The sequence below is a fragment of the Tachysurus vachellii genome, chromosome 7 (assembly GCF_030014155.1).
Source record: "Tachysurus vachellii isolate PV-2020 chromosome 7, HZAU_Pvac_v1, whole genome shotgun sequence".
NCBI classification, from domain to species: domain Eukaryota; kingdom Metazoa; phylum Chordata; class Actinopteri; order Siluriformes; family Bagridae; genus Tachysurus; species Tachysurus vachellii.
Genome location: NC_083466.1, coordinates 28,473,555 through 28,500,994, shown reverse-complemented (window position 1 = coordinate 28,500,994; position 27,440 = coordinate 28,473,555). Strand labels below are relative to the sequence as shown.

Below are 27,440 nucleotides of genomic sequence, written 5' to 3'. Positions count from 1 at the left end.
CTGTCTTCAAAACTTGAGAGCCCTGTGTGTGTGTTTTGTTGTGTGTGTGTGTGCGTGTGTGTGTGTTTCGTTGTGTGTGATCAGAAAACAATGAGTTCAATTCCCAAGTCCACCAAGCTGCACTGTTGGGGCCCCTGAGCAAGGCCCTTAACCCTCAGCTGCTCATTTGTATAAACTGTAATAAAATATAAGTCACTCTGGATAAAGGAGTCAATCTGCTAAATGCTATAAATGAATTAATGAATATAATGAATGAATAGAAATTTTAAATAAACTTTATTCTATCTACACTTATACTAAGTACTTATTTATAACGTGAGCTCCCTAAGAGTCATCTGAAACTACAGAAATATTAAATTGTGATATAAAATCATAGGGGTAAAAAACCTCGGATTTGGCAACCCGGAGTACAAACGCGAGTTTGTAAGCGTAACCGCAGCGCGCATGCGCGGGATGTAGATACACGTTTATCTCACGGCGCATGCGCAGAACAGCGCGGTGGTGACCTCCGTTTATTTTTAAGCGAAACAAGGCGAAGTACGGACACAAGTGGCGCACGTTATCATACAGATCGTTATAATACAGATAAAGTGCGTTTATCATCATTACTACTGCAGGGTTTAACCAGGAGGTCAGACACGCGCTCAGCAGGTTTGTTATTAAACGTCTTTATTTACATGTTAATAGTCTTCTCTCTCCTGTACAAATGTCTTTACCTTTATACAGCAGTCACAGTGTGTTTAATTCAGATACAAAGCTACTAATTTACCTGTGGGAGTTATTTACTTAGTGAACACCAGTATATTCAGTTCCTCCGTTTGCCCTTTAGTGCGCATGCGCGAACTCATGACGGCTTTTTTTACACGTCCAGGTGATCCGGTCTTTTTGTTCTAGAAACTTCCACACGCTCATAACTTAAAGATAAAATATAAACTTTATTTATCATATTATATATCATACAGGTATGAATAATGAACATTTCAGTAGAACCTTCTAGAAACAACTGTGGCATCTCAATATTTATTTATTTATTTATATTTATTTTTATTTAGTTATTAATTAATTAATTTATGTTCATTTATAATAGGCACAGTCTCCCCGTGACCCGAGGTAGTTCGGATAAGCGGTAGAAGATGAATGAATGAATGAATGTTTATTTATATTTTTTTTATTTATTTATTTATTTATTTATTTATTTATTTATTTATGTAGTTATTAATTTGTTTATTTATTTTATTTGTTTTAGTTCATGTAGTTATTAATTCAGTTATTTGTTTTTATTTATTTATTTATGTAGTTATTAATTGATATATTAATTAATTGATTACTTAATTTATTTTTGTGTTTATTTGTATTTATTTATGTAGTTATTTATTTCTTCATATTTATTTATTTCTGTCTTTTTTATTTTATTTATGTAGTTATTTATTTATTTATTTATTTATTTATTTATTTATTTGACCGAACTATTGAGTCTTTGAATAATCTTTACCATGCTACTTTGAACTTTTCCTGACTTTGGGAAGTATCCAACATTCCCAACTGTCCGTTATTCACATGTTATTGGAGACCCTTGTGATGCAACAAGGTGGAAGTGACGCCATAGTTAGTCTTTACTGAATACAGGCAGAGGAACAATCTGGTGTTCACAAAGCGCCAGCATGGTCAGATGGACGGATCTGTTTAGAGAGGTGCAGATCTGTACAAGGCTGAATGGGATTGATTAAAACTGCTCTTTACCCCGGCGTGGTATCGATTTCCCCCCTGCTACTGATGTAGAGTTTAGTGACGTGATGACGTTTCTCTGTTCCTCTGGTTTCATTCTGTCTGTGAAAACAAACTCCATCATCAGCATTGAAATGTGGCAGAAAGTTTTGTTTGTGTGTGCGCGTTTCGGCGCGTCTGTGATTGTGTTTCTGTGTGTGTGTGTTTTTGGTGTGTGTGCTTCGGGTGCATGTGTGTGCTTTGGCGCGTGCATGTGTTTTTGGTGTGTGTGCTTCGGCGTGTGTGTGATTGTGTTTCTGTGTGTGCTTCAGCGTGCAAGCGTGTGTGTGTATGTGTGTTTTTGGGGTGTGTGTGCTCTGGCATGTTTGTGTGTGTGTGTGCGCTTTGGCGCGTGTGTGATTGTTTCTGTGTGTGTGCTTCAGCGCGCAAGCGTATGTGTGTGTCTTTTTTGGTGTATGTAATTGTGTTTCAGTGTGTGTGTGTTTTGTTGTGGAGGGCAGTGGGTGGAGTTTTAGGACATAAAATGAGCACTGCACCTGTCACTGATACTAGCTGTGGTTATGTAGAGATGTAAAGTTTAGTGCTGCTAGAGAACGTAATGTAAACCTTACAATGTGGAGAAAGGGACCGAACCTGAGACAGAGACCAGTGAAGGTCAGCTGGATAAAGGAGCTGGAGGTTCTCTCTGACACTGGGATCTGATCCCAGCTGGAAAGGGCACAGGGGTATAAATAGCAGTCAAGAAGGATACTTCAGTTTGTGTTTGTTGTCATGGACACAGTCTCTTACGTAGACATTGTGGGAAGTCTTCATTTCTTGTGGTTAGGTATTAACTATTAGGTCTCATATACAGCCCACAGAAATTGAATAGCAAGTCTAAATCACTACCCACTGCCTGTATTATTAACTGGAATGCTAAATTTAGCAGAACATTGTTGCTGTTTAGAGCCAAATCACAAAACGGTTCATCTGGTGCTCAATCAGGATTGCAGCTTGATGACGTGATGTTCAGGGACGTCACAGTGGATCATCTCCATCACATCAAAATGTGTGGATCTGACTTACCCCTGTATTCTCTTCCTGTATCAACCTCCCAGTTTTATCTGGGCTTGGGATCAGCTCTGGGAATGAACCCCTCACTGGCTGATTCGGTTCCCTGAGTAGGAAGTGAAACAGGGTTGCTTTGTATGAAAGGATGCTCTCCTCATGGACCGACTCGGGCATAACGCTTACATGACACAAGTTGTGTTAGAGAATGAGGACATGTTCGTCTCATAGAGACATTCAGCAAAATCACATCCAGCTTTTGTTAAACAGTCACTAGTTTATATGGCAACTCATTAGTCTATGAGACGAACATGTCATTCACTATCTCTCTGTCTATCTCTCTGTCTATCTATCTATCTATCTATCTATCTATCTATCTATCTATCTATCTATCTATCTATCTCTTTCTGTTTTTGCTTCTTTTCTTTTCTTTGCTTCTTTTCTTCCCTCCCTCCCTCTCACCCAGCCCTGTGTATCTGAGTTATTACCCCCAGTTCCAGCGAGTGCTTTACAGTTCCAGCTCTGATAATGTCCTCAGTATGTTGTGACTCTTAGCACCTTCTTCTATACGTTTTAACAGAAACCCAACTATCGCTTTAAATGTTTTGGCAAAACGTATTCACTTGTTTGCTAGCAGTCGAACAAGCCATTTCAGTTTGTAACTCAACACCTTCATATCTTTTAGTTTGTCTACATAAGAGAAGTTGGGGGAAGTCACGTGACTAAACAGCCACAGCAGAAATTTTTCATTGTTACTGCAGTTTATTCACCAAAGAGTCAACAAGTGATTCATATATTAACTAGCTAATTAAAGGGTGTTTGCTGAGCACTTAGTCTTTATTAACACAAACAACTTGAACACAATAATTGAATCCATAACCTCAATAGAGAGATTTGAATCCCAGATTTTACATGAAGCTGCTGTAATTATGACCTAGACCTGAATAGTAGCATTTTGTTCTTTGTCTCTTCTGAACAGCCGGAGCTTGTACATAAACAACAAGCTTCTTGTGTCTCGCTCTGGATCTCTGGGCATGTTCAAGTTTCAGATTTCTTCTCGGTAGTGTTTAATTGTTTTTTCCCAACTCTGCTGCTGAGCGTTGGAAGTAGGACGGATCAAATTGCACACAGCCTGTGTGCCGGCTTTGGTTATCATTTGGATTAAAATTATAATCATGTGTCGGAGAATTAACTCTCATCAAAGTAAACGTGAAAAGCATTTTTAAATTTATTAGTCAGACAATAGCTGTTGAATTTTTGACCCTGATTTGGATTCTGGATTCCGATTGGCCAGAAGGTGTTTTAATTCTCTATACCACAAGCTCCGACAGTAGCTCAGGTTTATCTTGATACCATAGAAACAATAATTTATCAGAAAGAATGCATCAACAGCTCTGATAAGTGAAATTGAGTTATGTTTATGCCAACGTTGATGGAAGGCGTCTCCAGTGTCGGAGCTTTGTATCAGTCAGACGTAAAACCTGTAGCTTTCGGTTTGCGTATCAGTAACATGACAAGATGAGTAATAGCTAAAAAGATAAAAAAAAGAGAGTCTATAGAGGAATAAGAGAAATAAACCCCTTCAGGAAAAGTTGAACAGAAACCTGTCTGTTATTTAGCTCACAAACACAAGGATTGTGGTGTTAGCTAAATGACTTCCTACTTTACTCTGCAATGCCACATTAAGAAACATACACCTCGTTCCGGTGTATTCTACCGTGTTCTATCTTCTATTTGTTTATATGTTCTGTGGCAAAAGGAGGATTTGTTAAGATTTACAAAGTCAAACACTGTGTATTGACAGGAGAGCTTGCATTTAAGTACTTTAAGTGTCCGTCGGGGACGTGCGATCGATCTAAGGTACAGATCTACACATCTTTTAAACACTACTGAAGAAGGAGCAGGAAATGTAGAATGGACTAATCCCATCCCACGACAGACGACCTTGAACTTTATAATCCAATCAATTTGACAGGCAGTCAGGGGAGGACAAAAATACAATCAGTGTTTAAAATAGGACAAGAGGAAGCGCCTTCGGGAGTAAAACCCTTCTACTTTTAGACTAAAAACATTAGATCCTCTAACTAGGACATGGGAAGTGGCAGCAAGCTGCATCTACACACCAAACATGATGTGAAGGCAGTCAAACTGATTAGCATTTTAATTTACAGAACGTATCTGATCTTTAAATATTCACTTCAGGTAGGAAGTCAATCAGTGCTTCAGCTCCAGGCTGTAATTCAAAAGTCTGAAGCTCAGTCAGCCATGTTCAAGTCTCCAGTGACAAGACAAGATCAATGTTTGTGCTAACGGGACAAGCTGCAGGTTTTTGGTTATTATTTTGAAGAGGAAAAAAAAATTGACTGGTGAGCGTACGACGGTTTCGTAACTGATAACTGATAATTTTTTTACCAGCATTCGACAATAGCCATGCAATTGTAAATGGATAAAAATATATATACTTAAAGCTGCTGTGGTATAAATGGAAATAAAATACTATATTTCTGATGCATCTCTCTCTCCTCTCTCTCTCTCTCTCTCCCTCCTGTGTTCACTCTCTTGTCCAGATCTACTCTGAGTTAACCCTTAAACAGAAGCTCCATCATGGAGTATTACCAGATCCTGGGCGTACACAAAGACGTGTCTCCGGAGGACATAAAGAAAGCGTGAGTTTTTTTTTTAATTTATTTCCACACGGCCGATATTTTTACGCCCTAAGGACGTTAGCGTGCATCGTGTGGGCTAATTATAACTCCCGATAGTCCGGAGCGATATTTCCGCTTAATCACAGAACGCTACGTGATCGTTACAAACCGTTACTGTAGTTAGCAAGAGAGCTATCAAGGAGAAATTATTAACCTACATAGTCTGAAGTTTGGGCTTTTTTTGTGTAGGTTCTCCAGTAGAACTTCTATTTAGTACAAGAGGGGAAAAGTATACATGCATCCAGATTCACATAATCGGAACTGGTCTGTTATTGAACTGAGCTGGAGGTTAATGCTAAGTATCTTAGGAGCTTTTTACACCTGGTCACTTCATGCATTTTCTGTGATCAGATAGCTATCTGATGGTAAAAAGACCAGGTCTAAATGCCCTCTGAAACGTTTTGGAGACGGATATAAATCCGACGGTACAAACCACTTCAGGAGGTGGTCTGGGACGCGTTTCAGATGAAACTGGACAGGTGTAAATGAATGTGGTTGTTCAAGCCACATACGTCAGCGCTAAACTCCTCCCAAACGGAAGTACGTCACTCGCAAGTGACTCACGAGTCGTGCATCGCGCCAGAAACAAATAAATGTAAATGCTGGCCGTCGTAAGTTTTTTTCGTCTTCTTTTTGATCGCGTTCTGAAAACTGCATACACCCAAGCGTGTATCGTTTGTTACCCCGGAAATGAGGTAAAATATATTAGCATTTTGGGCAGGAATAGAAAGATCGGATCGATATACTATTCGCCGAGACGCATTTGTGGTCTAATGTAAATGGAACAGTTTTAACAAATCAGATAGCTATCGGATCAGAGACAACACGTGAAGTGACCAGGTGTAAAAATGCCCTTATATCCAGTTTCATTGTAGTCATAAGAAATGTTTTATGATCAAATTATTAACACATCTGAGGATGATGACGGTTTCACTTCACTTGGATTGTCTTTATACATTTTATGTTTTTTAGGTTTTTTAAAATTTTTTTTTTATTTTATAAGCAGTTTTCCACTATCATTGAGGTAAATGATGAAGTTTCAGATAATTTTATGTAATTCCCGTTATCATAGTGTTTAAACGTTTGCCTTCTGTTACTGTTGTATTAGTGATTTACCAACACTATTTTGGCTAGTGTTATCACACTTTCCCCATTTCTTGGTGTGTTTTACATTGTGTTTCTCACTCATTACCTAACCAAAGCATATCATCCATATTATTCTTATTATTATTATTATTATTATTATTATTATTATTATTTTTTATTTAAATTTTTTTTTTTTTTAAGTGTTCACCACACGAATGGTGAGCTTATCACATGTTCCTGTGTCAAGCACATTGTATTCGAGTTAAAAGAGCTTCTCTGTAATGACGCTTCACTCTGCCGCATTAGCCATTCGCAGTCACGTCTGTGTAAATTGCTGTGAGCTAGAGAACTTTTGTGGATTTAAAACATACTTTCGCAGCCATCCCAGAGAGGTCATCTGGCCTCTTTTTGTTTTTGTTTTTTTTGTTTTTTTGTTTTTTTTGGTCTATAAGTAAATCCCTCCACTATTATGGAGCGTATGTTTTACCGTGCTGTCGGATTAGCATTGCTGACGCCACCGTTCCTATACACACACACACAGATTACCTTGACACCTGACGGCTGGTTAAAGCAAAGGCATTTTCTAAGATGAATTGTCTTGTCATTTTTGTGTCCAAAGCTTAGCTTTCAAACTCATTGTGTATGCAAATTCTACTACTGGTTTCTCTGGGATGTGAAATAGAGAAGAACTCTAATTAATTTTATAACTAATCTTTCTCTCTCTCTTTTTCACTTTCTCACACACATATAGCTAATTTCTCTCTCTCTATCTTTTACAGGTACAGAAAATTGGCCTTAAAATGGCATCCAGATAAAAACCCAGATAACAAAGAAGAGGCTGAGAGGAGATTTAAGGAGATCTCCGAAGCTTATGAAGTTCTGTCAGATGGTAAATGTCAGCTTTTGCTTTATTACATGCTTAAAAGTGAAGCTGATACTTTGTGCAGAGTTGAGAAACATCCGGTTGTTTTAACCTGCATTAGTAGCTTTTGTCTTATACTTAACTCATAGCACTGTACACACATTTCTACACAAATGTTTCATAGGAACTTTTTTATTTAAACGTTGGAGTTATCACCTAACATGTGCTAAATCTCCTAAATAAACCAATTGACATGAATCTAGAACGATTGACGGACGCATACCTCTCTTGAACTTTCCAATATTGAGGAACCACTTGCAAGCCCCGCCCCTTTCCTTACAATTCATATCAGCAATCAAGCCCCACCCCTTCTCCCTGTTTATCGACTCAGTATTTCCAAGAAAAAGTTCTGTGCTCATTAATGCTGGCTACATTTTCCCCAGATTAGACAAGGATGCAGTTAATATGCAAAGTAGTTATTAAGGATGCACCAGAATTTCAGACACTGAAAAATGTTCACTCCTTTTTTTTTAATTATTCCACATTATTCCTTTTCAGGTTTGTCAGGTTTGCATCACTAAATATATTTGTTTATGACTGACATTTTTAGGTCGTTTTTTGCCTATGTGAGATCTTTCTTACTGGTTGCTCTGAAGTTGTATTTATGGTGAATTATTATGCATCTGAGATTTTAGTAAGAGGTTTACATGGTTCATACGGAATCATTACTGTTACTAGAAGAACTGATTAGATTTTGCTATTAATCCAAACATGGTCAGGATCCCAAAAGCCAAACTTCTTGTATGTTTTAAAGTCTATTTTAACAGTATTTCTGGCATATTCATTAGCAAGAAGATCGGTTCATTGGCTGGTGTTGCCATGGAATTAGTTTGATTTTAGTTTTTTTGTTGCATGTGATGTTACACAACTGGTACATTCCCACATTTAATTGACTGCTCCCGGACTATGTGGTGTACATTAATGGTTCACATCTCAGTCGTTATGTGTTTAGGCAGACTACATGCGTTTGTTTAGTTTGCTAATTGCCCACCCAATAATTAGCTCACCCCTTATCGAGTAACACCTACCACACAGGAATGGTGTGGGTTAGCATGTGCTTCCTCTGAGGCATCGAACCGCCACAGCGGAGTCACAGGGACGCCGTTCTTTGTTTTTTATTTCCCTTTATTTAACACCACAGCATTGCTAATTTCTGGATTCTGATCGGTCAGAATTTGCTGTGAATATTTAAATTAACGTGCGCCTTCTACTGCGTTATCGTTTCTATAGTAACGGCTCACTCACAGGGACTCGTTATGAACACTTAAAAAAAGAAAAACATGTGAAATCAGTGATAAGTGTCTCCTTACAGAAAACATCACCATATGTTACCTTTACAGAAGGAGTCTTCTGCATCGCTACTTTGTTTTTGTCTTCCTCTAATGTAAGTGAGGACAGGAACTAACTTTAACCAACATTAAATGTAAATACCCATAAAAACCTGCCGAGGAAGCTTTTAAACATGGCTATGAGTCATTCTGCTGCTGATATTTGTACCTTGAGACCCTAAATATAAATAAACTCCCTCGCTATCAGGCTTGTATCTTATTGGATCAGATTTTCATCTGAGACCCTGTGAGAGACATTGAGTTCTGTACAGACATGTTGCTTGCTCTGTCGTGTGTGTGTGTGTGTGTGTGTGTGTGTGTCTCACAGTCGTTATTAACACTCCTTTAGGTCAAAACCGTCTCCAGCTGTTGGAACAAATTTCTGTCTGTCATGTAGATGGAAAGCAGATAAACTTCTGTTTCTTCACTTGGCAGCAACAGCAAGACTGTTTTATTCCCCGAGGAATTCTCAGTCTTGTATCATATATACAGTGGTGTGAACAAGTGATTTCTTTATTGGGTGTGGCAGTAATCAGGCCTGGGTGTGGCTAGAGAAATTGAACTCAGGTCTGTGAAAAACTCCTTAAAAAGTCCAACTCATTAAAGTGTGAAAAATGTGCGAAAAAGAAAGGGGCAAACGCTTTATATATACACACCTGTATGTATATAATATGATCTTTCCTTCTCTTTGCTCCTGTTTCTTTTTCCCAGTCACAGTCTATTTACATAAAGGATACAACTTTTTTTATAGACCTCGAGACTCATTGAGGCAACATTTTGTTACACTGATGAGAGCAAGTCAAGATTTTTTTTACTTGAGATGTGTAAAGAAATTCAGTATCACATCAATAGACTTAAAGCAGACACTGAGGTAGACTCAGGTCGCTTATTCAGTGGAAGAATCTAGTTCATTTGTATTGAGCAACTGCACTCAGGTGAGGACTGAGAACATCCAAATCAACTCTGGTGCAGTTTTGGCCTTCATGAAGTGAATCAGGTTTTTTTTTTTTTTTTGGTGAGCCATTAAACTGAGCCTGCGGCTGAGCAAAAGGACAGAGTTGTAGAAATGAAACTCTAACAGTTGACAGGTGTGGAAGATCTCTTTAGTTCAACAATAAGAAACCCCTAGTAGAAATGAAATATCCCCTTGTACAAAGTGTATCAGTGATGAAGTGTTTTGGATGGTGAGAACCTAGACATAAAACTTTTTATCTTCTCTATGTTTAGTAGCAGTACATAGCTTCTTGGCTCCTAAACTGTCTGGAATGTGTGTTTTGAAAAAGTTTGGCTGGAAATTGAAGTTTTGATGGATTCCATCGCTTTGTTTTGACAAGTAAACGATGTAATACGGCTTCCCAGTAACTTTCAGTCTGTTGCTTGGATACAAAGTAAAATTATGACTCTCATACAACATTTAGTTAATTGAAGAGTCGCATCTTAGTCCATTAACAAACTTTAAATACGTAAGTGTAAAGTTTGATGATTTCTCCAGAGATCGCGTCCCCTGTGTGGTCCAGACTCCTTTGTGCCGTCAGTCACCGTGTCTCATTTTAACAGCAGTGGTGATTCGTCTCCTCACCTTTCTCTACCATGATGACCTGTACCAGAGATAAAATGAATTGAACAGACATGTCAGCATAAGGTCATGTAGAGTGATGTTTCCGATTAGAGAAGGGACCGAGGGTCAACGTATCTGTACTATGTGACAAGATAATTTAAGGTCATGAGGTGATTCAGAGCCACAGGTTAATTTTGAGTCATCTAAAAATGTCATGAGGCTAAAGAAAAGGTCATGAAGTTCTGTGTCAAGCTAAGTGTGACTGCTTTATACAGAGGGTTTAGAAACCAGTAATTGATATATGTGCTGTCATGGTGGTATCACGGTGAAGCTGTTGTTTTGTTTTGTTTTTTTTTTTTTAATTATTCTACAAAGGCTTCTAATGAAATAAACGTTTGTACATTTTGTAACTCGTGAAAACTGCAAAACTTTCTGATCCACTTCAAAAAAGAGGTCAGAGTTTTGCTTCAGTTGAACTTGGGTGCAATATGAACCCCAGCCTTCAACCTTATGTTCTTGGACATGTGTTCCTGGTGGTTTCCAGACTCATGTTCTTGGATTTAAATACCCGGACTAAGATTCCCAAATGGAGGATCCCGGAATCTGACTAGGTTCCTAAGGTCAGGAAGAGCCTTTTGGTACCTAGTTTTCGATTTCCAGTCTCATGATACCGGGTTGAGGTTCCTGGGCTTAGAGTCCCAGGCTTGAGGATCCTAGGTTCAGGGTCCTGGCCTTAGGTCGCTGGATTTAGCTTCCCAGACTTGAAGATCTGGGTTCAGGCCAAGTTCCTAAGGTCAAGAAGAGCCTTTTAGTACCTGCTATTAGACTGTGTACCCTTACAGAAAGCTTTGGCAGTTCCATTCTTACCTGTTCATCAATTGGACGTAATAAATATTCCGATTATTTAAAATTGCTGTCTGTTTTTGTTTCCAGAAAACAAGCGTAGTTTATATGACCGATACGGCAAAGACGCCCTGTCTGGAGGTGGAGTAAGAGGTAAAAGGACATGAAACGTTTTTATTCAGTTATATTGGTTTAAGTGTGTTTTTACGTTCTGTTGAATAAACAGTCTGTTTCCTTCAGGAAATTCAGGACATTATGATGACCATTTCGGTGGTGTGTTCACATTCCGTAACCCAGAAGATGTTTTCAGGGAATTCTTCGGAGGCAGAGATCCATTCGCAGATTTCTTCAGTAAGACTTTTGACTTCTTTCTTTAATGTTCAGCTTGGTTTTTTCTGTATGTTACATTCTTCAAAATGTGTTTATTCGATGTGACTATGAAAACTAAGGAAGTAAAATTAACATTTTGAGAGGTTCAGGTATAATACAAATCACATGACTTGATTCATATAATTAAAAAAAAAAACTATTTACAATTGAGGGTTAAGGGCCTCGTTCAAGGGCCCAGCAGTGGACGCTTGGGGAACCTGGGATTCTAACTCTCGACCATCCAATCCATGGTCCCTTAAACACTAAGATCCATTTAAATAAATCAAGTTTTTTTTTTTTAATCTGAAGTCCAGCTTTAAACAGCAATGCAGAATTTCCTCTAAGATGGTGGTGTGAATTTCAGTAAAAATAGTTTCAAAAGTTGTGGATTATTTATTTATTTATTTATTTTTTGGGAAGCTGCAGTTCAGTACAAACCACAGTGCTGATTTTTACATTACTAGCATTTTAACACTGTAGCTCTGTTCTATAGTAATAAATGATTGACTAATTAACCACTAAGACATTTTTTCCAGCGCTGTGTATTAAAACCATCTTTTCCAAAGGTGCCAATAATTCTGGAGCTGAATTTCAGCCATATTCAGCATTCGCTCTCTGTTTATAGAGTGAGCTGAAGATTAGAAGGTCAGACCTTCACATGTTGTGATTTGAATTTCCAGCCCTCCAGTCACAGGCATGGAGATTTAACCACAGAGCGTCTCGCAGTCCTGCAGATTTGCATGAATGCTAATGAAGAGAGGTTAAAATTACAAGGAAATCTTCGGTCTTTCTTTTGGCTGGCTGTGAGACTGATGTGTGGATGTCTTTTTTTTTTTTTTTTTTTGGAGTAATTAGATGTTTTAATAAACATTCCAAACTGCTGAAAAGCTGACCGTGTTTGGTTAAAGTAGCACGGACAGCGATAACACTCGCTCCACGACTGTCCGTGAAGGATTAAAGTGTACTGAGGGTTATTCAGCCAAAATGTTGATAAAGCGGTTTAAAAAAAATGGCACCTTTTGTTAAAATATTATAAACCGTTAGAACTGTTTACTAAAACACACACACACGCAGAAGGGGTTTATTACAAACTCCATAAACTACAACACCACAGAAGTAAACAATCCTTTCTCATCTTTCAGTGTGTAAACAGCTGATTTCAGGATTTATAGATGCACCTACAGGCCATGAATAAATATTTCAACTGAACACTCACTCACACTCACTCTCACGCACACACACGCGCACACACACACACTTTCCTGCTTGCCTCAGGCTCTTGTATTTTATTCAGGATCTATTTGAGAAAGCATTCCTGTCGGGTGATGCAGAGTCTCTTCTCGGCCGTGTGGAAGTGCCCTTGCCATATTTAGCGTGTCTGGGCGCGTTAAACACATGCCGTTATATCGACTGTTCATCACAGCCTCTGGGACACGAAAACACCAAAGGACACTGTGTACAGCATCGAATAACGGTTCATATGAGCGGGAGCTTATTGTATAATTGTGAACACTGACACACCCATTCAAACAGAATCTCGTACAGGTTTATCGAATGTTGGCACAAAACTAAATACTACAGAATAATAACGGAATAAATAGAGAATAAACTGAACATGTGCTGCTTCGGTGAAATAATAGTCACAGCAGCAAACCATCATCAGCTTACAGCTTTACATCTGACACTGGAGACTCCTTCTCACCATATCGAATGTTTTGACGTGGACCTGTGAACGAGCTGTTAATATAGAAACGATAGAAATATATTTAAATAACACGTTCTGTCCAATCAGAATCCAGAACTCGGCAGCACCAGAAAGACACCCATTTAAAAAAAAAAAATTTTTTAAAGAATGACGTGACGAACAGAACATATAAAGCACACCAAAAAACCCGACCTTTACACGCTTCTCTGTTGCGTTCTAGGAGACGACCCCTTCGACGATTTCTTCGGGTTTGGCGGCAGCCAGAGGCAGAGAGGAATGAGGAGTCGAACTGGTGGCTCCTTCTTCCCTGGGTTTGGGGGATTCCCTCCGTTCGGAGGCGGCTTCTCAGGCTTTGACTCAGGTTTGTGTGTGTGGGATGCTGACAGAGTGCCAATAGTTTCTGCACAGAAGTGTTTGGAATTCTTATGATAATTTCCAACGGATAATAAATAATTCATTTCTATTAAAGCCCAATCCAGTCAGACATAGTAAATAAAGAAGCGTTTTGTTTCCTGTCGTGATAAACTGTTCGTGATAAACTGTGGCGTGAGATGTTGCGCCTTGTGGCTTGTTGTTCGTCTCTACTCTATAAACGTTATTTTAAAACCAGAAAAGAAATTGAATGGATGGAGCTGTAACTGATCTCCGTCATATAGGTTTCGCAGCCCTCGGGCCGATGGGTGGAGGAGGCTTTTCCGCCTTCTCCTCATCATCGTACGGCGGTGGCGGCGGCGGCGGCGGCGGTGGAGGGATGGGAAACTTCCGCTCGGTATCCACTTCCACCAAGTTCGTCAACGGCAGAAGGATCACCACTAAACGGTACTGAACACCTCACACCTTACATCTCACCTTACAGCCATGTGTGTGAGAAGTATGTTCATGATCGTGTGTGTGTGTGTAGCATTGTGGAGAACGGTCAGGAGCGAGTGGAGGTCGAGGAAGACGGACAACTGAAGTCTCTCACGGTTAATGGTAGGGAGCAGCTCCTGCGAATCGGGAACATGTGACTGTTCCAGCAGAAAAAAAATTATAAAAAAAAAAAAAATAAAAAATCCAGACCAAGAATTTTTCCAAAACACACAAGCACTCCAGGAGGACAGCACTCTCTCTCTCTGTCTCTCTCTAACATTCCACCCTCATGTCAGACAATACAACTCTCAGAACATTCTTTCAGGAAATTTATTTATTTATTATTTTTTTGTTAATAAATAAAATCTCTACTCTTTACGTCCCTGAACCATCCAGAGGCGTTCGGTTCATCTGTAATATTTAACTCTCATCATCATCACCTGCTTTCATAAATAATCATGTACATTCCATTATCTTAGCACTAATTTAATGCTAACTGGTTTATTATTATTATTATTATTATTATTATTATTATTATTATTATTATTGATCTCTGCTGCACGGTTTGCCAGCTTCTCATGTGATTGTCTTATGTGACTGTTCCATAACCTCCAGCTCGGACACGGTTACTAATTATTAATAATCTCAATATTAATATATTGTTAATAAAGATATGTGCATAGGAGATTTGTGTAAATTAAATAATAAAGGTTTCTGGTTCAATAAAAACTTTTCACCTCACTTTGTGCACTCACGCTTTCTCTGGGTTTTGAGTTCACCAGTAGCTTGAGGCATGTGTATGTGTGTATATAGGTGTGTGTGTGTTTGTATGTGAGTATGTTTGTGTGTGTGTTTCACTTTTTGCCTACTTTCTGCCTCGCGTGTGTTTCACCCAAATGCTCACAGATCATTAAAACACACACGCTGCACTAATTTCTCACTTTTTCCTCACATGCCTCTAACACTCTGACTGATCGGAGTCGTGAAGTTACACTTCAGATCACAAAACTTGACTTCACGCAACATTCCAAAGATGTCGGACCTTTTGTTACACCTGAAGAGCCCACGAAAAGAAAGAAAGGGAAAGTGAATAGAAAAAAAATCAGTTATGTAACAACTTGTATTACACCACAGCACTGTTGAGTTCTGCATTCTGATTGGTCAGAATGGTTGTTGGTTAATTGTTGTTACTATGGAAACAAAACAATCTGCATATATTTCTGAACTCAAAACGAAACCTTCGCTCCAAAGTAGAAATGGCAGAATACTACAGTAATGCCATCGTGTGTGTGTGGCTAGTTTTCGTTAAAGTTTTTTTGTGAGTGTGGCAAAGTTCGTGAGTGAGAGAAAGCTGACCTAGTATGTGAACGCTAACTGCAAGCAAAGCCAAATATAGGGTGTGAAAGCTAAAAGTGGTTCTTAAGTAGCACCAAAACGTTGCTGGTCTAGAATTAAGAATCGCTTGCGTTAGGAGCTGGGGGCAGGGCTGTGGGCGGGGCTACGGTTAGCACCTTTGATAATGTACCTTAAGTATACTAATGTTTAATACACATTTACTTTACAGTGATATGACATTATCAGCAGACACGATAGTAGGTAGCTACATGCTAATGCTAACTTTTTTCTGTGTTAATGATAAAATAACGTTATGTACTTTATCGATTACAACCTCAGTTTATACAAATTACATGGAGCTGCACGTACACGTTGGATTCGCCGCGTTTGGATGCCAATGTAGGTACACAAAGTCATGAGCATTAACAGTAAAGCAACATCCACTATTGTTGATGTTGTGTTTGCCGCTGCTGCGCTAACGTTGCTGGGACACGTGACACGTATACAGTGATGTCAGACTCGGCTCTGCGATGCTCTCTAGCCGGTGGAAAGGCAAACCGGTTCTTAGAAGGTTCGCCAGTGGAACCAACTTTGAACCAGCACCATCGCTAGCTCTGAACCAGCACTCAGTTCTTTTTGGTGGAAAAGAGGTATAAATGAGACTTGGCATGTGAAAGCTAACCTGACAGATAAAAGTTGTTTAATGAAAAAAGCTAATTAGAAATCATGACTGAACTGGCAGATGAGTGCCAGAAAGCTAAGCTGACACAGAAGTCAGATGTCACTTAGTAACCTAGTATATACCTGCCCATCTAGACAGCTAAAGCTAGCAGTTAGTTTTTAGCAAAATTGCTCATATGTAACAAGTGATGTCAAAGATCTGTGGAGTTCAAAGGATCTGTGTTGACGTAGGTGATTGTCACCACTCTTACGATCTGATGCTGTCTCTAAACAGAGCTTAGATGAGATGATAAACGTTTGACAGATTGTAACACGAGACCCACGCATCTACACACTAACGCTAACATGTCTGTGCAGGTCACTTCTGTTAAAAGCAGATAAATTCCCTCTGCTATAAACCATGACTGCTCAGAAGAATGCAGGAAATATCACAATGTTTATCTCATCACGTTCTGGCACATTTCACATGATGTGTGTGTTGTAGCATTTAGCAATGGTACTCTAGCCATACCTGTCATAAATATTTGGACACTGACAAAGCTCCCTGGCTGGGTCATTATTTCACTTTGCTAAGCTGATAAAAAGGTCTAGAGTTTATTAGCATGTGAAAGCTATTACTGTTAGCTCTGAAACTGAGCCATCATTCAGCTGAAAAATCTAAACAAATCAATCAGAGATAGCAGAGATTAAGAACATTAAAGCAGGTATTTGGTGTTTATGAGCTTCACCAATTCTGACATCTAGAGTGTACACACAGTTTTCAATCACTTGATCCTTTAATGAACAAACAATCTATATATTGGGGTGGAACTTTGATGCTAAGGAGATTTCAATCTGTCAGTTTCAGATTGTCAAACCCCATTATCAGACATCCATAAACCAATAATAAACCAAATTCATAACAAACTACAACCCTGTTTTAAACAAAAGAAACTTTATTTATTTCCTCTTGGAACCCACTCACAATCGGATCGCACCCGTAAGATACCGTATTGAGCACTCAACTTCCACCTGCTGAGCAGTTAAGGAACTTCAACATGTGATTCCTGTACAGCAAGAATGTTTTAAGCTACAGTGGTACATTTACTGAGAATACAGTATACAGAGAAGCTTAGCATGGTGTCCCCTTGTGGTCCTGAGGCAAGATCTATTACCCTTGTCATCATGGTCCAGGTTCTAGTCCTCAGCAGGGAGCTCTCTCAGGGTGCAGGGAGTTAACTCAGCCACTGAATTAACAGCTAACTATCAGTGCTGGTCCCAAGCATCGATAAAATGGGAGGGTTGTGTCAGAAAGGGCAACTGGTGTAAAAAAAAAAATAAAATAAATCAAGCCAATAAGACAAGAACCATGAATGGAGGACAGCCAAATAACACCAACAGATTAGCATTGCCCATGCTCAAGGAGGACGCTCAAAATCATGAAGGATTGCCCTATTTTTGGGGCAGTGATGTTTAAAGTGGTTAATGCTCCTGTTTTTTGACAAGAAGGTTAGGGTTCAAGCCGCTGTACTGCTGTGCTGCTGCAGTTGGTTACTTGAGCAAGGCCTTGAACCTTATCTGCTCCAGGGACACCTCTCATGATCTGAAGCATACCTCTTCATCTCACAGCCAGAGCAACTACAACTGTGTGGTTATTGATGATGTCATGGCTGACAGGATGAATGCTGATGTTTAGACAGCAATGCAAGCCAAGACTTATATAATAAATGAAGTGAAATGTTGTGCAGTGACCAAGTCAGTCACCTTAGCTGAACACAAGTAAGCTGTAGTTCGCTTACTGAGTTCGGAATTTACTAAAAGGATTTTCAGACCATCAGGAATGAAGCGTTCTGTAAGAATGGATTATTTCCTGTGTTTTGGCGCCACCTGCAGGTCAGATCCCTAATATAGCCATCTACACACACACAGTAATTTAATTAATATCGAGTGTTCTAAATAAATGATTTTACACAATATGGTCTTCATTTCTTACACAGACATGAAGAATATAATTAAAATCTAATGTAGCAGAATTTTCCAATATATTTGTTTTTTTTTTAAATATTTGTGTGTAACCTAATAAAAAAATCAACTTTTTTATTAATATTTATACTTATCTAATAATAAATGGTGTACATATTGAATAAAAACAATTTTAAACTGTATAAAATAAATAATATTATAATACTTTTTGTAAAACACTTTTAGACCTTGATCAATACAATATTATTATTGATGTACCTGATGCCATAAAAATATTATTGTTTTATTAAAATAATTCTTATTTAGTTAATAAATCCATCATTCATTTTGTTTATTCATAAGATATAAATATATTATACTTTATACTATGTAGTATATCTAAAATCTTTGTATTTATTTATACTCAGAGCTGTAGCTCTAAAGAGTTCTGGGTTTATCTCTCTTGAGAAGCTTTTTGCCTTGTACCCAAGTTTAAACTAATCTATTCTAATCTAATGAAGTTCTAGGTAAAACCTTACAACTCCTGGGTCATTATATCAGAGATAAAATGTCGTAGGAAGCAAGGAACCCTTGAGAAACCCTTGAGGAAGCCTTGGGGAACTCCTAAGAAACGCTTGAGGGAACCTTTTAGGAACTTTTGAGGAACCTTTTTATTCCCCCTCCTTCTGTGTTAATGCACTGCTTTGTGACTGTCTCCACTTTAATATTACAAAGTACGTGTGTGTGTGTGTGTGTGTGCATGTGTGTGTGCATGTGTGTGTGTGTTTACATCCAGAACTTTAGTGTTTAAGTGCTGTTCCTGATTAAACTTACATAGTGTTTGCTTTTGGGTAATTGTTCTAAACACCCTCTTTGCACACACACACACACACACACACATACACACACACACACACAAACCTAGCATTAAAATACCAGTGCTGTTTATAGACTCGTTCTCACTCAGTGGCACTTTTAAAGTTCACTTCCCGGCTCTAAACACTGGAGTCTAATTAAAAGCTGAGCTGTGTGCATTATTGATGAACACCCGGACGTTTAAAGTGCACACTCCTTCACACACTTTTTCCTGAACTGTGCCTTGTTGGGAAAAGGTCAGGCTTCCTGTAGTGTGATCTCCAATCCTTTATATAGGTGTGTGTATATATATATATATATATATATATATATATATATATATATATATATATATATAAATAAACCTAAATACAGGTTTCAGCTCTATCCCTTCTTCACCCTGCACACGGTTTATTCTGTTGTTCTTCACTGATCAGCTTCTGTCAGTTATTTCTCATTCACATCATACACAACTAAATACAGACATACAAATACAAACTTTATTTAAAATGTTTAATCTATAAAAACAGTTGTAACTATATCCATCACCCCATTATGTGGCGTCCCTGTGTCCAAGTTGTTACTAGCTGTATTTAATGACATGAAATAAATGACACATAAAAGAGAGAGAAAAAACACATACACAGGAAAATGTCTTCATTTTCAAAGCAGCAGGAGAAGAAAAGGCCTGATTAGTATTAAAGGATTACATTTTATTACATTAGCTTTTTCATTATTAATTTCTATTGCAACTGTAATTAAATGAAAATGGATTATGCGGGCAGACACGCACACACAGACACACACACACAGACACACAAACACACAGACACACACACAGACACACACACAGACACACAAACACACACACACAGACACACACACACAGACACACAGACACACAAACACGCACACACAGACACACACACACAGACACACAGACACACAGACACACACACAGACACACACACAGACACAAACACACACACACAGACACACACACACAGACACACAGACACACAAACACACACACAGACACACACACAAACATGCACACACAGACACACACACACACAGCTTGCAGTGTTTTCATGCAGGTGAAATAAAAGTAGGTATTAATACTGAGGGAAATGTGAATGTTTCGCTCTGTTTTTTGTCCTTTTCTTAGTATCTTTTTTTTTCTTTCTAATTGAAACAGTGATATGATCAGTCTAGTTTTTATAATAAAAAAAATTCAAAAACTCTAACACACCACTGCCTGCTGGGAGCTTGCTACTCTCTCTCTCTCTCTCTCTCTCTCTCTCTCTCTCTCTCTCTGTCTCCCTCACTGTTTGTCTGTATCTTTCCCTGCTGTATGTCTTTCTCTCTTTCTGTGTGCATTCTTTCTGTCGAACTCTCTCGTTCTGTTTTCCTTTCTCTTCTATGTCTCTCTGTCTCTGTCTCGTTTATCTTTGTCCATTGTATATATATTTTCCAGTCTATCTCTCTCTCTCTCTCTCTCTCTCTCTCTCTCTCTCTCTCTCTCTCTCTCTTTCTCTCTCTCTCTCGGTCTGCGTTTCTACTCCTTCTATCTTCCGCCGTGTTTTCTGACACCTTAAGGACAGAGGAGTTCACACCTTGAAGTTTCTCGGAAAATAGCCAGCTTTTTATTATTGTTTTATGAACCTGCAGAGAGAGAATAAAGCTATATATGCTGCCATAATGTAATACTGCTGTAACTGGATAAAAAGTTTGATGTGCTGATCTTTAATAAATAAAACAAGCGCATGAATTTGGTGTATTTGTTGTGGAACTAGTTAACACAACATTTTCCTGCCTACGCTTCCAGTTTCTTTATTCCTGGTATGCTGTGAGTAAAGCATGCTGAGTTGTGCTCTAGGTCTGTGTTTATCTTCCTGATTAATGAAATTAACTAAACAGCGGTGTTGTGAAATAAACAACACGGCCCGCACTGATTTATTCCACTTAACCCTTTCAGGCTCAGACCATCACAGCTTCTGTTGAATTGTCTGAAATGAACTGATCCCTAAATACAACCATCACGTTATCTTGTTCTGCTGGTCACGATACATGGGCTCAGGGTCAAAGGTCATTTCTGAGATTTGTTTCATTTCCTTGAAGCAGTGCAGCAGGGTGTCCTTTCTGTGAGACTCGAACCAAAAAAGCTTAACACAGGATTTGTTAAACATTCAACTATTACACATCATCTTCATTTCTTTTTCTTATAGTGAGTGTATGTGTGTGTTTGTGTGTGTGTGTGTGTGAGTGTGTGTTGGATAAAGGTGGAATGGTTGAAGCAGCGTCTGTCTTCTTTCTCCTCTTCTCCCCTGTGTAATTACACAGCACAATAGCAGAGGGAGGCGAGCCCCTTCACTCCGTCACACTAATTCAATATAAATGTAAATGACCATGCTGAGTGAATAAAGAAAGCTCGATGTGTTTACACGTCTAATCACGATAAAAGCATGCTGAGTGAAATATGAATGCCAGATGCATCACGATTATGTGATAAGAGAGATGGAGGAGGAGGAGGAGGAGGAGGCAAATACCCTGGATGAACTATATATACGTTTGGGTTCTTACATCTCAATGGCGATCATACTGTTACTATTCTGATCACACTCTTATTCTTCCTTATATTCTTACTCATACTCGTTGTCACACCCCGGAAAGGAAGGAGACGGACCCATATGCAGGATAGCTTCAAATGATAGGGGTTTAATACATAAGGAGGACAAACTGAAATATCCACACTACACGGTGTTCCCCGCTGATCCCCAACACTCGTATTGTTACTCACACTGTTACTCACACTGTTACTGTTACACTGTTACTGTTATTTATGTCTGTTACACTGTTACTGTTACACTGTTACTCATACTGTCACTGTTACACTGTCACTGTTACTATTACACTGTTACTTTAACTCATACTGTCACTGTTACTCATACTGTCACTGTTACACTGATACTGGTACACACACTGTCACTGTTACACTGTTACTGTTACACTGTTACTGTTACCCATGCTGTTACTGGTACACTGTTACTGTTACACTGTTACTGTTACTCTGTTACTCATACTGTCACTGTTACACTGTCACTGTTACTATTACACTGTTACTTTAACACTTACGTTAACTCATACTGTCACTGTTACGCATACTGTCACTGTTACACTGATACTGTTACACACACTGTCACTGTTACACTGTCACTGTTACTATTACACTTTTATTGTTACACTGTTACTGTTACACTGTTGCTGTTACCCACACTGTTACTGGTACACTGTTACTGTTACTCATACTGTCTGTTACTCACATTGTTACTGTTATTCATACTGTCTGTTACTGTTACACTGTTATGTTTACACTGTTGGTGTTGTTACTGTTTCTGTTACATTGTTTCTGTTACTCGTACTGTTTGTTTTTGTTACTGTTACACTGTTGGTGTTACACAAACTGTTACTGTTATTCATATTGTTTGTTTTTGTTACACTGTTACTGTTACTCATACTGTCTGTTACTCACATATTTACTGTTATACTGTTACTGTTACTCATACTGTATGTTACTCACACTGCTACTGTTACAATGTAACTGTTACTCACACTGTTACACTGTTACTCACACTGTTACTGTTTCTCTCACGGTTACTGTTACACTGTGCTCACAATGTCACTGTCACTGTTTCACTGTCACTGTTACACTGTCACTGTTATTCACACTGTCACTGTTACACTGTTAATGTTATTCACACTGTCACTGTTACTCATACTGTCTGTTACTCAGACTGATACTGTTACACTAATACTGTTACACTGATACTGTTACACTGTTACTCACACTGTTACTGATGCTCACAATGTCATTGTTACTGTTACACTGTTATGGTTACTCATACTGTAACTGTTACAGATACTGTTACACTGATACTGTTACACTGTCACTGTTACTCATACTGTTACTGTTAGTCACACTGTCACTGTTAATGTTACACTGTTACTGTTACTCATACTGATACTGTTACACTGTCGCTGTTACTGTTACACTGTTACTCTTACTCATATTGTTACTGTTACACTGTTACTGTTACACAGACTGATACTGTTACACTGTCACTGTTACGCCGTTACTGTTACTTATACTGCCGCTGTTACTGTTACACTGTTACTCTTACTCATACTGTCACTTACTCACACTGATACTGTTACACTGTCACTGTTACTGTTACACTGTTACTCTTACTCATATTGTTACTGTTACACTGTTACTGTTACACAGACTGATACTGTTACACTGTCGCTGTTACAGCATTACTGTTACACCGTTACTGTTACTTACACTGTCACTGTTACTGTTACACTGTTATTGTTACTCATACTGTCACTTACTCACACTGATACTGTTACACTGTCACTGTTACTGTTACACTGTTACTGTTACAGTTACTCCTAACGTTACTGTTACTCACACTGTCACTGTTACTGTTACACTGTTACTGTTATACTGTCACTGTTACACTGTCACTGTTACTGTTACACTGTTACTGTTACACTGTTACAGTTACTCATAACGTTACTGTTACTCACACTGTCACTGTTACTGTTACACTGTTACTGTTACACACACTGATACTGTTACACTGTCACTGTTACTGTTACAGTGTTATTGTTACACTGTTACTATTACTTACACGGTCACTGATACTGTTACACTGTTACTGTTAAACTGTTACTCATACTGTCTGTTACTCAAACTGATACTTTTACACTGATACTGTTACACTCTTATTGTTTCTCACACTGTCACTGTTACTGTTACACTGTTACTGTTACACACACTGATACTGTTACACTGTCACTGTTACTGTTACACTGTTACTGTTAAACTGTTACTCATACTGTCTGTTACTCACACTGATACTTTTACACTGATACTGTTACACTCTTATTGTTACTCACACTGTTACTGTTACTGTTACACTGTTACTCACACTGTTACTGTTTCACTGTTACTCACACTGTTACTGTTATTCACACTGTCACTGTTACACTGTTACTGTATTTATACTGTTGTTCATACTCATATCCTTACTGATAATCATACTTTTACTTATATTGCTACTCCTACTTACAATGTAACTCTTTTTGCACAGCTTGGAATGTTGTGTGAGTGTCATGAACTTCATGAATATTTTAGAATTAATCAAAAAATAATTTCTAATTAATTCATTAGATTTTTCATTTGAATTTGATTTATTTATTTATTTATTTAGGGGTAAGTCTTTAACATTTTATATATTTTATATAATTCATAATGATAAACTATTCATTAAAAAAGTCCCACATGTCCAGATTTGATGTGAAAAAAAGCAGAAGGAGAAAAAGCGAACACTTTTCTGTACAGCGTGTTTCTCTCCAGCACTTGTATATTTATTACAGATTTCTATCTGTTCATTTTCACACAGATATCAGTGCTCCGAATGCCCTGCCTGGCCCCGCCTCTCACTCCCGTTACCTTAGAAACACCACGGATGAGGATGACGGGGAACGAGGAAGCACCAGAGGTCTGATATAGCAGCTGACAATATATATCTGATATATCCACAAACAATTCACTGTTCAACGTCATACAAATATTTCTAAAATATAAATAGTTTTCATTTTAATCATTTTTTAACATTTTCTTCTCTTACAGGGTTTTTTGAAATCAGAAGAAAGAAACACTGGCGCACAGATACGGATAACAAAAAGAAGCTAAATCCGCGTCTGGCTCCGAGGATCGGCTCCTGGTTCTGAACTTTCACTCCAGCAATTTTTGGATTTTTAAGTGCGAGAAATTAAAAGCACATAAGAAGTGTAGATTGTGTATTATAGTATATTATAGTTCTCCCTCCTGTACCTGGCTAATGTCACTACTTCAGAAAGAATTTCTTAAAGAGTTTTAGTAAAAAGATATTTTATAATTATTGAAAATAAATTTTGAAAAATTGATTGTAGAAATATATAAATTTTTAAGTGAAGCGACAAACGGAAAATAAGCCCCTTATTTTGCAAGAACTTTGTAATCATAACAAATGAAGACATTTTTATGCAACATGTTATGTAACATATTTTTTTTTATTTTAAAGTAACAATAGTGTAACAGTAATGTTGGATTGAATATAACAAATACACTTTTAGGTTGAAGCTAAAAATTTAACTGAAAAAAATGAGGTGGGGGAAAAAGAAATGGAATTCTTTGTTTTATTATTTTTTTTTTTACTTTAAAGTTGCAGAGAATTAAAAAAAAATCAGCTCCTTCAAATCAGTGTGTTATAAATGAATAGTAGAATAAACCTTTTTAAATAAACATACCAAGAAACACAGTTATACATGATAAACAACCTCAAATATGATGATTTGCATAACCGCACTGAATATGTATTTAGTCATAATTAAAAGTATAAAACAGTGGGTGTAGTCAATGCAAATCAAAAAATAACAAAATCAAAATAATAAATAAATGCTATACAAATATGAATATGTAATTAAGTGTGTTCGTACCTGGCATAAATTAGTGGGCGGAGTCAATACAAATATGTACCATTTACCTGCCTTGAAAATCAGCTCCAGAACAAAGATTTTAAATTAGTAATAAAAATCACTTACAGTAAAAACTGATTAATTAATTAGATATTTCTCCATAGGAGAGCAGTGTTTCTGACACCATAATAAAACTGTTCTTTATTTTTTTCTTGACAAGGCTACTGTAGAAGCAGGTTATGACACTCTGTTCCTGCTGATTTATTAGCGACGTTTCTGAAATCAGGGTTCTGGTGTTTAATATCCACCCTCTGAAGGCAAAACATTCATCTATACAGACATCTGATAGAGCAACAGAGAGGAGGACGTTCAATGAGGGTTCTTTTCAGGGTTCAACATGAGTTTGTTTAGGGTTCTTTCAGGGATCATTCAGGGTTCTTTGAGGGTTCTTCAATACCCCTTTTCCACCAAAAAGAACCGAGTGCTGGTTCAGAGCTAGCACTGGTGCTGGTTCAAAGTTGGTTCCACTGGCGAACCTTCTAAGAACCGGTTTGCCTTTCCATCGGCTAGAGAGCGTCACAGAGCCGAGTCTGACGTCACTGTATACGTGTCACGTTACACAGCAACATTAACGCAGCAGCGACAACCACAAACACATCAACAACGGCGGATGTTGCTTTACTGTTAATGCTCATGGCTTTGTGAACCCACATTAGCATCCAAACGCGGCGAATCCAACGTGTACGTGCAGCTCCATGTAATTTATATAAATGGAGGTTGTAATCGAGAAAGTACATAATGTTATTTTATCATTAACACAGAAAAAAGTTAGCCTTAGCATGTAGCTACCTAATATCATGTGTGCTGATAATGTATCATATCGCGGTAAAGTAAAAGTGTATTAAACATTAGTATACTTAAGGTACATTATATAACAGTAGACCCTCCCACAGCCCCGCCCACAGCCCCTGACACAAGTGGTTCTTAAGTCTAGACCAGCAACATTTTGGTGCTACTTAAGAACCACTTTTCCTGGTTCAGAGCCGGTGCTTTGGCTGTCGAAAAAGAAAGAACTGGTTCAAAATTAGGCTCCGAACCAGCACTCAAACTGCCTTGGTGGAAAAGGGGCATAAGAGTTCTTTAAGGGTTAGTTGAGGGTTCTTTAAGGTTTTTCCCTCAGGTTTCTTTGTGGGATCTTTGAGGGTTCATTGAGGGTTTTTTAAAGGTTTGTTGAGGACTTGAGGGTTTTGTCAGGGTTTGTTGACGGTTCTTTGATGGTTCTCACAGGGTTCTCAGGGTTCATTTTATGGTTTTTTGAGGGTTCTTTGGTGGTCCTTTAGAACTTCTTTCAGGATTTTTTGAGCCTTCTTTCACTGTTCTTTAAGTGTTCTTTGAGGTTTCGTTAACAATTCTTTTGGATGAAAATAAGATTCTTACTATCCAAAAAACAAACATTCTCTTGTAAGGTTATACAGAGAACCTGTAAGGATTCCCTCAGAAGAAGAACCAAAGAACTTTAAAAGCAAGCAGTGAATGTTTTCTAGAGTGTACTGTATATAACACACACGCACACACACTCTTCCTCTCTGTAACGAACATCTTAGTTTTACATCATACACAAATATTTGTACAAAATCATAAATACTAATTGTGTAAATTTGGAACTTTCAGGAAAATCCAGATCTCAGTTATCTCAATTCTAATGAAATATTCAGATTGTAATCTGCTGTTGCTGTTTACGTCCTCCGTGTTCTGCCGCTACTGTATACCATACTTTAATAATGTAGATGACTGCTAGACAAGTAAAGCTCTCTCTTTTGTCTATAAAGACCTTTGTGAATATATTTTAAAAAGATTTAGAGCAATGAAAAAAATGCTTTTACAATAAAAAAAATCCTTACATGCTTGTGTTCACTGACTGAATTGTTCCATAACTATTTTTTTATTATCTACAAATAATCAA

At 38.0% G+C, this 27,440-nt stretch overlaps 1 protein-coding gene across 1 annotated transcript; it reads left to right on the top strand.

The window, feature by feature from the left end:
• The first annotated feature begins 460 nt into the window (after positions 1–460).
• dnajb6b (DnaJ heat shock protein family (Hsp40) member B6b) lies at positions 461–27,379 on the top strand. Its single transcript, XM_060875297.1, has 10 exons — positions 461–651; positions 5,340–5,438; positions 7,343–7,452; positions 11,305–11,367; positions 11,455–11,565; positions 13,509–13,649; positions 13,945–14,107; positions 14,190–14,260; positions 24,421–24,519; positions 24,651–27,379. Exons 2-10 carry the CDS (start codon positions 5,377–5,379, stop codon positions 24,749–24,751), a joined length of 921 nt encoding a protein of 306 aa, XP_060731280.1. The 5' UTR covers positions 461–651; positions 5,340–5,376; the 3' UTR covers positions 24,752–27,379.
• The last annotated feature ends 61 nt before the right edge of the window (positions 27,380–27,440 follow it).